Source organism: Rhincodon typus, chromosome 10, assembly GCF_021869965.1.
Source record: "Rhincodon typus isolate 14 chromosome 10, sRhiTyp1.1, whole genome shotgun sequence".
NCBI classification, from domain to species: domain Eukaryota; kingdom Metazoa; phylum Chordata; class Chondrichthyes; order Orectolobiformes; family Rhincodontidae; genus Rhincodon; species Rhincodon typus.
Genome location: NC_063341.1, coordinates 60203315 through 60215007, shown reverse-complemented (window position 1 = coordinate 60215007; position 11693 = coordinate 60203315). Strand labels below are relative to the sequence as shown.

The following is an 11693-nucleotide window of genomic DNA, read 5'->3' as shown; positions in this document are numbered from 1 at the left end:
CATGGATTGGGTGAATAGCCAAAGTCTTTTCCCGAGGGCAGGGCAGTCCAAAACTAGAGGACACAGGTTTAAAGAGAAAGGGGAAAGATTTAAAAGGGACCTAAGGGACAACTTTTTCATGTAGAGACTGGTGTGTGTATGGAATGAGCTGCCAGAGGAAGTGGTGGAGGCTGGTACAATTACAATATTTAAAATGCATCTGGATGGGTACATGAATAAGAAGGGTTTAAAGGGATGTGGGCCAAATGCAGGCAAAGGGACTAGATTAATTTAAGATATCTGGTCAGCATGGATGAATTGGACTCAAGAGTCTATTTCCATGCTGGACAACTCCAAGACTCTATGCTCATCCAAATATTCTTTAAAGATTGTAATGTTTCTGGCCTCCACTACTATCCCAGGCAGTGCATTCCAGATTCCCACTGCCCTCTGAGCGAAAATCGGAAAAGCACCTGGATGTAAAACAAAGTGGGGCTTTTGCGGAAATCGGCTGGTGCGGGATTAAGTGTGTTTCTGATGCAGTCACTTTTGCAGAGAGTTCAGGGATCTCGTTCTATGATTTTATGTCTGTGAATTTCGCGAAGTAATCTAATAATAGTCCAGAACAGCACATGTTTTTGTTCCTGATTTACAGCATCCGCAGTTCTTTCGGTTTTTATTTAGTAAAAGTCGAACATTGCGATTCAAATATTGTGCCATTTCTTCCCAACAGTGGAATTCCTACCTTCTCGCTTGGACTTGTTCACTTCCTCAAGCCAGCAAAGCATACCACCAAGAGAACACCTCGGTGCTAGTAAATATTGCAGCAAGAGTTTCGAGATAGATATGCCAGCTGCTGTCAATTCCCAGCACTTGAAACGTAGAGAGCGGTAGGAGACGAATTGTTTTTGTTCATTCGATGGTAATGAGAGTGCCGTCATTGAAAAAAGGCGGAGATTCTGGCTTGAGTTTACATGAATCTGGTTGCGGGTTCCCCGTCTCTACTCAGTCTGTGGCTACTACCACCGGAAGGGTAAGTGCAGAACTCGATTTCCAAATCCAGTGGGCTTTTCTTCAGCTGTGAGAGACTGCTGCAAGGAAACTGAGTGTAAGAGCAGCTGAATTCTTTCCTGTATCAAAATCTCATTCTGGTTTGAGTGCAGCCTGAACCCTCGTCCCAGGTCAAGACATTTCAACGATTTTTAGGGGAAGGGTTCTGAAAATTCTGGGACCCGAAACGTTAACTCTTGGTTTTTTTTCCTTCACAGATGCTGCCAGACCTGCTGAGTTTTTCTAGCAACTTCTGTTTTTGTCAACGACTTTAGTGTAAGGGTGTAGCAGTGCTGGTTTCCTGCCTGCAGGGCTCATTATTCGTTGATTTTACTTAAGATGTTTCCTAAGAATTATAGTGATTGTATGTACACTTTATTTTATGAATCAAGTATATTTTCTCAGTAGGGAAAAAGAAGAACTATATGTCCAAGCTAGAACTATTGGAGCATTTGTCCCAATGTCTGGGAATTTCTGATCCTGCTGTAGCGGTGAAGGTTAAAATCTTACCTGTCTGTATAGCTCTGGCATTGGAGCCACTTGCTGCTCACAAATTCTCTCCCGCGGTTGAGAGGGTTCATCTACCCCAGTGGTAGAATTCCCTAGCTCTGGGCTTAAAGGTTTCATATTCAAGTCCCGCCTGTCACTGAGGGTTTGTCACAACATGGCCAAACAGGTTGATTTAAGCTTTTTCTTCTAACTTCCCCATACAGCCACGGAAACACAAGCCCCCTCATTCACCATGCAGTGATTGAGAGTGGGTGTGTGGTCTGATTTGGAGTTTGGGGGGAATGGATGGTCTGTGGGAAAGGGGGGAGACTGAGAGGAATGCAGTTTGGGTCGAATGAGAGATTTGAGAATGGGATTGACATGGAGGTCAGACATAGTAAGACGTGGAGGTTCTGACTTCAGAGTGAAAGGGGAGAGAGGGGAAGAATGAGATCTGGATTTCGGGCATCAGTTTTTTTTTAAGGAGTGTTGGAGGAAACTTATTGGGGATTTCCCTGATTTTTACTCTATGGAACTGTAAGCAGCATTGAGCTGAACGAGGGCTGTCCCGTGTTAAGTGAGGGTAAGCAGTAAAGGACGGTGAGTGAAACCTGAGTACTTTAACCAAGATATACAATGCAACATTATTTATGCCTGTAGCCAAGTGCAGAACAAAAAGCCTGGGCCTGAATGAGGAAAGAGAGAAGGCAAATTCTTCAACTGAGAATGATTGGATCATGAAAACTATCACTCCATTGGTGCTTGAAACATCATTTCTATATTAGTTCTGTGATTTTAAAAGGCCCAGGATAAATATTTAAATGCTAGGAGTATATAAAGGTCCGCGGAAAGAGCGAGTGAGCAATAGTGACAATAAAACCAACTCCAATGCTGTAATTTCAATCATTCTGTGAAAACGTGCCCTTTATTGCCTCTGAGCCAAAGAATTGGTTGAAAGTTATAGGTGCTGAGCTGACAATGTATTGTGTGAGAAATACCCCAACCCACAAGCATTTTGTATGTTTGGTTGAGGTCAGTCAGTTTTGATTTATGAAGTTCGAATATAAATTCTGACGAAAGCTTTCAGTTTGGAATTGATATCGTGACAGCTATTACATTCAACCTGATACAGATCTGGGATGTCATACCTCTGTTGAAAATAAGGATTGTCTATTAGATTGCAACACAATGTTAGGGAGCGACTGTGCCATCAATTTATCAGTTGCTTCATCTTACCTTTTTAAATTCCTCTTCTGTCTGGATTTCCTGGTTTGGCTAGTCCTTAAAACCATTGCTGGTTTGAGATCACAAAACGCTTAGGAGGGTTTTGTGGTGCAGTGGTAATGTCCCTGGGCTAGGAGTCCTGGGTTCAAATCCCTACCTAATCTGGTGATATGTCATAATGTGTTTGAGCAAGTTGGTTTAAAACAAAGCTGAATTTTAAAATTAATTGGGCTTATAAAATCATTTTTGGCATGGACTGGTTGGACCGAAGGGTCTGTTTCCACACTGTATAACTATAACTATGACTGTAGGGTCCTAACTCTTCTAAGGTAAATGCAATAGCATTTTCAAGCATAGGAACATCATGAGAACAGTTTTCAAGGCGAGTGCCAAATCAAATTTGCAACCCGAGTTAGCACCTAAACCCATAATCTAAAGCAGGGCTTTCCAAAAATCAGGGTCAAGACCCCAAAGGGGTGTTGCAAACTAAAATCTTTGGGCCTCAAGATTTGAGGCAGTAATAGCTCTTGTGGAGCTTAGGCCAAGTTACAACTGCTGTCCTCCTGCTGTAACAGGCCCCTGTTCACTCCATTCTCATGGATGGATCGCAGTAAAATTCAAGGCACTAAATGGGGTTACATTGCAAAAACATTTGGGAAGCACTGATCTAAAGATGAAGCAAATATAACAAGTGCGATCATTTCCTGACTGGTTATCAAAGTCATATTGTTGAAAAATTACACACCACCTTTAGAAGCAATCCCTAGTTTGCCAGGGAGAGTGGGACCTGAAGCAGTAGAAGGTTGAGGCTGGTACAGAAGTTGAAGAGAACAAGTTAAATAGACAAGGCAGGCTAGATCATGACAGAGGATGAGGGAAGACTGATGAATTAAAATGCATTCATTTCAAGGCAAGAAGCCTGACAGGAAAGGCAGATGAACTCCGGGCATGGATGGGAAGTGGGACTGGGATATCATAGCTATTACAGAAACATGGCTGAAGGAGGGATCAGACTGACAGCTCAGTGTTCTGGGATATCAGTGATACTGCAGGAAGGATAGAAAGGGAGGCAAGAGAGCTGGGGGAGTGATGTTTTCGTTTAGGGGAAAACATCATTGCAGTACTTAGGGGGGATATTCCTGTGGGATTGTCCAGTGACACTTAATGGGTGGAACTGAGAAATAAGAAGGGGGTGATCACTTTGATGGGATTGTACTATAGGCCCTCCAATAGTCAATGGGGAATTGAGGAGCAAATATGTAAGGTGATTGCAGGTAGCTGTTTAGAATAGTAGTGTTGTAACAGCAGGGGATTTTAATTTGCCAAACAGGCTGGGACTGCTACAGTGTTAAGGACTTTGGTGGGGAGGAATTTGTTAAGTATGTTCAAGAACACTTTCTCAATCAATGTGCAGATGGCTCTACTACAGAAGGGACAAAACCTGATCTCCCCTTGGGAAATAAGGCAGGGCAAGTGAACTGAGGTGTTACTGGGGGAGCTCTTTGGGGCCAGTGACCGAAATTCTATTATTTTAAAAATAGTTATGAAAAAAGATAGGTCTGGTCCACAAGTTAAATTTCTAAATCGGGGGCAAGGTCAATTTTAATGGTGTTAGACAGGAATTTGCAAAAGTTCATTGGGTGAAGCTGTTCACAGGTAAAGGGATGTCTGACAAGTGGGAGGCTTTCCAAAGCAAGATAACAAGAGTTCATGGACAGCATGTTCCTGCTAGTGTGAAGGGCAAGGCTGCCAGGAGTAGGGAAACATAGGGTGACTATAGATAATGAGGTTCTGGTCAAGAAAAAGAAGGAGGCACATGTCAGGTACAGACAGCTGGGGTCAAGGAGTATAGTGGGTGTAGGAGTACACTTAAGAGGGAAATCGGGTGGGCTAAGTGAGGGGAGGCAATGGCCTAATGGTATAGTCGATGGGCTGTTAATCCAAAGACCCAAGTGATGTGGACCTGGGTTCAAATCCAACCATGGCAGACGGTGGAACTTGAATTCAATAAAAATCTTCAATTAAGAGTCTAATGATGACCATGAAAATATTGTCAATTGTCAGAAAAGCCCTTCTGGTTCACTAATGTCCTTTAGGGAAGGAAACTGCCATCTTCAACTGATCTGATTTACATGTGACTCCATATATCATAATAATGTGGTTGACTCTTAACTGCTCTCTGGGCACTGAGGGATGGGCAATAAATGCTGGCCTAGCAATGTTACCCTCCTCCTATGAATGATTCTTTTAAAATAAAAGGGATATGTGATAGCTTTGGCAAATAAGGTTAAGGAGAATCCAAAGAGATTCTACAAGTACATTAAGCACGAATGAGTAACTGGGGAGAGAATAGCACCCCTTAAAGGTCAACGAGGCTGATTATTTGTAGAATCACTGCAGATGTGTGAGCTACTAAACAAATATTAGTATTTACTGTGGAGAAAGACATGAAAGTTAGGAAACTCAGGGAAATAAATAGTGATGTCTTGAAAAGAGTCCACATTACAGAAGAGGAGGTGCTGGGGGTCTTTGTGACCTGATCAAGTATAATCCCAGAAGACTGTGGGAAGCTAGGGAAGAAATTATGAGGTCCCTAGCAGAGATATTTGTGTCATCAACATTCATGGGTGAGGTGCTGGAAGACTGGAGGTTGGGTAATGTGCTATTATTTAAGAATGGCTGCAAGGAAAAGCCAGGGAACTACAGACTAGTGAGCCTGACGTCCGTGGTGAGTAATTTGTTGATGACGATTCTGAGTGGATCTACATGCATTTGGTCAAGTAAGGAATAAGGGATAGTCAGCATGGCTTTGTGTGGGAAATCATGTCTCCCAAATGTGATTGAGGTTTTAGAAGACGTGACCAAGAATTTAGATGAAGGCAGAGCAGTAAACATTATCAAATGGACTTTAGCAAGGACCTCAACAAGGTTCCACACGGTAGAATGGTTAGTAAGGTTAGATCACATGGAATCCAGGGAGAGCTAGCCAATTGGATATAAAATTGACTTGACAGTAGGAGACAGAGGGTGATGGTAAAGGGTTGTTGTTCAGACTGAAGGCCTGTGACCAGCGGTGTGCCACAAGGATTGGTGTTGGGTCCACTGTTGTTCATCACTTGTATATACAATTTGGATGAGAATATAGGAGACCGCTAGTAAGTTTGCGGATGACCCTGAAATTAGTGAGAAAGTCGACAGTGAAGAAGGTTATCCAAGAGTACAACAGGGTCTTGATCAACTAGGCCAGTGGACTGAGGAATAGACGGTGGAGTTTAATTTTAATTAAACATGAGGTGTTGCATTTTAGTATGAAAAACTAGGACAGGACTTAGACTGTTAATGGTAGAGCCTTGGAGAGTGTTGTCAAATAGGAACCTAAGGGTGCAGGGAAATGGTTCCTTGAAAGTCTTGCCTCAGGTAGACTGGGTGATGAAGATGTTTGGCAGGCTTGCTTTCATCAGTCAGAGCATTGAATACAGGAGTAATTCTGTTCACCCGTCTGTAGGAAGGATGTTATTAAACGGGGGGAAAAAAATTTACAAGGATGTTACCAAGATTGGAGGGTTCGAGTTATAAGGATAAGCTGAGACTTTTGTCCCTGGAGCGTAAGAGCCTGAGGGGTGACCTTAGAGTTGTTTTAAAATCATGAGGGGCATAGACAAAGTGAATAGTCAAGGTCTTTTTCCCAGGGGGAGGGAGTCCAAAACTATGTGTAAAGTGAGAGGAGAAAGATTCAAAAGGGACCAGAGGGGCAACTTTTTCATACAGAGGGTGGTACGTGTATGGAACAAACTGACAGATTAAGTGGTAGAACAAGTATAATTACAGCATTTAAAAGACATTTGAATAGGTACATGGATAGGAAAGGTTTAGAGGGATATGGGCCAAATGCTGGAAAATGGTTCTGTTTAAAAAACCGGGTTGGCATGGACAGTTGGACCACAGGGCCTGTTTCCATGCTGTATTTTTTCCCCCCTTTATTCATTCACTGGATGAGGGCATCGCTGTGTAGGCAGCATTTATTGCCCAGAGGGCAGTTCAGAGTCAACCACATTGCTGTGGGACTGGAATCACATGTAGGCTGGACCAGGTAAGGATGGCAATTTCCTTCCCTAAAGGACATTTAAAACTATAAAATCCCAGAATATGATGCCACTAGCAATTTCTATTATTATTTAACAGTTTGCCATAAATTCTGAAAATCTCTTTTGCACTCCACTAATGGCCTTGCTGAAGCCAAGCCAAATTGATAGACTCAAAGTTCCATGACCTGGCTTATCTCACTTAACTCTTTGTGAATAAAATATACAACATTAGTGAGTCTAGGACATGTACCTTTCTTCATGTCTCTGTTGCTGTGTTTAGCCTGATTTATTTTTCACGAGTTCTCTAGAAAAGGCCATTATATCACTAAAAATTCCTGAATTATCTTTCCTTTACTTTTGTTTATTGTTACTAACATTTCTTTCTAAACTTGACTGCTGGTTGCCAAATGTTCCACAAATCCTGCCAGAGGTGTTTGATGGTGTTTTTTATCTTTTCCAGATGAGGAGACATACTTGCTTTGTGTTGCTTTTTATTGCTGCCACCGTCCCAGTGTATGTTCTGGGATATTCTCATGGGCGAGTCAGTAGTGCCTGTGCTACCATGCGTCCCAACCATTCTGGAAGTAATGCACAATCAACAAATCTACCTTATCAAATCATTGCAAGTAGCAGCACTTTTAACCCAGGGGATACAATCCAAGGTACAACTTCAGTGAATCTATTAAATACGCTGTTGAAATTTTTTTTCAAGCACAATCTGTCTATGACCCATCTGATAAGACTACAGATATTGTATCGGAAAACACTATTCTGTTTCATATAACTTATACAAAACCTGCTTTTGACTAGTCTCCCTTTTGAATGATCAAATAGTACTTTGTTCATCTATAGTTACAAGGGTGAGTCTCAAAATTCCACTTTAGTTTTAGTGCCTCACTTGATAACATGCTGGAGAGGTGTTGTGCATTTGTGTGTGTTAGCTTTGTTACTTTGTCCATGATGTTAGCTCATAAGCTACTAACCTGTCATGACAAGATAGTAACTTACGAAGAGACTGAGCACACATCTGTACTTGACCAAGAGTAATATTATACCCTTGGAACTTTGGCTTTATTGATCAAAAAGGAAATTGCAGATTCTAACTCCGAGTGACAGGGAGGTGATGGCCTAATGGTATTCATCACTAGACGATTAATCCAGAGACTCAAGTAATGTTCTGGGCACCTAGGTTTGAATCCTGCAATGACAGATGGTGGAATTTGAATTCAATACAAAATCTGGAGTTAAAGGTCTACTGATAACCATGAAACCATTTTTGATTGGCAGGAAAAACCCATTTGCTCAGTCACTTTGAGTGCAGACTAATCCATGATTAAGATTGTATTGTACAATGAAGCCTTATAAGTTACAGATTCCTAAGGGACTGGTATGGCCGTTTTGCTTATTTGCTAATGTCCTTATTTTCAAAACTGTCATTGCACATACCTTTAATGTTTTTCAGTTGAACAGAGAACTCTTCATTCAGACTACATTGCACCAGAGAAATAACTCCATATCTGCTTAGGGGATGGCAGTGTATTGGTAATGCTACTATGCTAGTAACTCAGAAACTAATATGTATACTCTGCCTAGTAGTTAAAATCCCGCCACAGTAGATGGAAGAATTTAACTTCAGCTAATCAGTCAGCAATTAAGAAAGAAAAGTCTGAATAATTATGGTTATTGCAAATCACTTAAAAATCGATTTTTGTTCACTACTGCCTTTCATGGAAGCAAATCTACTGCTGTTAACCATCTGGCCCATGTGGGCTTCAGACCCACACCGATGTGTTTGACTCATAACTGCTCCCTGAAACGGTCTAGCAAACCACTCAGTTCTTGGCGGCTCATTAGCAACATGTGCTGGCCTTGGTAGTGATGCTTACGTTTCACAAATAAGAAAAAAATGTTGAGTAAACCTGCCACAAAAGGCTTTTCATTCACAAAACCTGTTCCTGCTTCACACTGACCTAATGAAATTTTGGGACAGAATGCAAGCAAACGGCCAGTGACAATGCCAATCATCCCAATTCAGTTAAGATTCCACTTACAGCAGCTTTATAATAGACTGGTCCTACGTCTTAAATTGTGAAAACCCTTGTTGGTAGCTTGTAATTTGTGTATTCATGGTTTAAGACAGCCTGTTGTGAATTTTATCAGGAAATTTATTTGTGTTTGCCTTTCAATAAATTATGATTCTTGCAGCTGAAGCATCAACTGGTTTAAATGTTTGAGGTATATTGTGTAAAATAAAACACTTTATTAAATTAGCATGTTTTGTTTAAGTGATGCTGCGAAGCAATCCAGGGACCACCTTCAAAGGATTTTTGCTGGAGGCTCGAGCAGCTGAATCTTCATCATCTGCAACACCACTTGGCACCTTCACTGAAATGATTGCAGATGCTCAACTCCTCAACTGCACTGTTACTGGGACTACCTACACAGTAAGTTGTTAGAAATTCTCTTTACAAATCGGGTGGTGACAAAAGAATCACAGAATCCCTACAGTATGGAAGCAGACCATTCGGCCCACACTGACCTTCGAACAGCATCCGCTCCAGCCCTACCCTGCTACCCTATCCCTGTAAACCTTCATTTCCCATGGCTAATCCTCCTAACCTACACACCCCCTGGACAGGGTGGGCAATTTAGTATGGCCAAACCACCTACCAGGCATATCTTTGGACTGTGGGAGGAAACTGGGGCACCCGGAGGAAACCCACGCAGACATGGAGAATGTGCAAACTCCACACAGACAGTCACCCAAAGGTGGAATTGAGCCTGGGTCCCTGGAGCTAACCACTGACCCACTGTGCCATCCTTTATTCTGGTCTGTTTTCTCCAGCAGTGAGTAACAGATTTATTTCTAACACCATTGTACACTTTAGGTACGTGCACAACTAGATACTTTTGAATTATAAGATACATTTTTTTTTTTTAAAACTTTCACCATTGCATTCTGCCCATATCGGAAGCAAAAGTTTGTGCTGGAGCACATAATGGAACTGGTTAGGAAGGAGAATGTGAATAAAAGCAAATAAATCAGTTACAGGGCCAAGATGTCTCTGCATTGGATGCCTTTGTGAAAGAGGTAGACAGAAGGTGAAATCCTATATCCACAGGGTGTTAGGAGGCCCTTCAGATGAACTATGTAACAGGAATGGGACTAGAGAGCCAGTTGTCACATCTTGAGAAGCTAAATGTACTGCTGCAAAAAGTCTAATGACCTTAGAATATTTCATCCAGTGAATTATATCTTCAAATGCCACATCTCAGGAGCTGCGCCACCAGCCTCACACACTGCTAAATACTATACACCAGTCACCAACAATTGCTATCAATCATAATTCATTGAATAATATGCATGTGCTTCACTTCATCCTCAATCACATGACACTGTGACAATCCTCACATGCACATTTCCCGACTTGCACAACTTGCTATTCTTCAACCACATCACCTGGGTAGACTGCACCCCACTTAATACGACTTGGCTTTCTCTTGCAGGCAGTGTATAACCAGAGGGCACTCTGAAATAACCAGAGAGGGGTCAGGTGTTCTTGCATGTCCTCAGTCCAGGGAGGAAATGGGTGTCTCCATCAGTGGTGCAGCCATTACCAAGATTGTAGTGAGGGTGAGGCTGAAACCATCAAAATGATGTTACAATGATAGTTATTCTGAAGTTTAAGTTTTGGAATAGGAGGTAAATTGTTAATTAGGAAATTGGCTGAGTGGAGATAATGATCAGATACTCTAATTGACAGCATGTAGCTAGTGGTGTAATGCATGGATTTAAATGAAACTTCAACTATTCACAATTTACACAAAGACAAATTTGGTGAACAATTTAGATGGAAGCATAACATTTGAAAAAATTAATGAATTAAATGAATGGTCAAAACAACAACAAATAGATTTCAACATCGACAAGTGTCAGGCCTCCCACATTGGACCTAAAACAAACAGAACACAGCACTTTCTAAATGTTGAAAAGCTGAAACTCTTAAAATTCTAAGAGGCTTTGGGGTTCTGCTACATAGGTCTTTAAAATGGCGGAAAACAATCAAGAAGAATTCTGGTGTTTGTATGTGGAGAGTTTCGATGCAAAGGAATAGAAGTTGTACTGCAACTATAAAAAAAGCTGTGGCTAAAGTATTGTGAGCAGTGCTTTGGACCACGCTTTAGGAAAGATAAGTTGGCCTTGGAGGGAGTGCAGAGTAGATTCATAAGAATTCACAAGATGGATTTTTGCAGGGTTGGGAAGACTCACTGGAATTTCAAAACTGATATTTGGACCCAAATGTGGCTGTTCCCTCCATTCCTGACAGATCCCATCTTTGTAAGGGAAAGTGGCGGAGCTGCCATTGGCATCCGAGAGAAACCAGAAATCAGTAGGGCCATTTGAACTCTGTGCTGAGCTCAGGCAAACCACATTTTGGCTGCTACGAGGAACTTAACCCACAGTATGAAGGCTACAGATTTATGGAAAACAGTAAATGCTGTTGGAGATTGACAGATCTGTTAAATGGTACAATCTGAAGGTTTTTTAAAGTCTCCAGTTGTTTAAACTTATCTGTAGCTGTTAGTTAAAAAGCAGACTGTCCAATCCAGAATAAGCAGCATCAGAGGAGCAGGAAAGCTGACATTTCGGGCCTAGACCCTTCTTCAGAGATGGGGGAGGGGAAGGGGATTCTGAAATAAATAGGGAGAGAGGGGGAGGCGGATAGAAGATGGATAAAGGAAAACATAGGTGGAGAGGAGACAGACAGGTCAAAGAGGCGGGTGTGGAGCCAGTAAAGGTGAGTGTAGTTGGGGAGTTAGGGAGGGGATAGGTCAGTCCAGGGAGGACGGACAGGTCAAGGGGGC

At 41.9% G+C, this 11693-nt stretch overlaps 1 protein-coding gene across 1 annotated transcript in view; it reads left to right on the top strand.

The window, feature by feature from the left end:
• Positions 1–757: 757 nt before the first annotated feature.
• LOC109937480 (putative ferric-chelate reductase 1) overlaps positions 758–11693 on the top strand; it is a 54464-nt gene continuing 43528 nt past the window's right edge. Inside the window, exons 1-4 of the mRNA XM_048601539.1 lie at positions 758–1012; positions 7288–7489; positions 9114–9271; positions 10899–10911. Coding sequence (XP_048457496.1) covers positions 899–1012; positions 7288–7489; positions 9114–9271; positions 10899–10911 — 487 coding nt within the window. The 5' untranslated portion in view covers positions 758–898. The remainder of the gene's footprint in view (positions 1013–7287; positions 7490–9113; positions 9272–10898; positions 10912–11693) is intronic.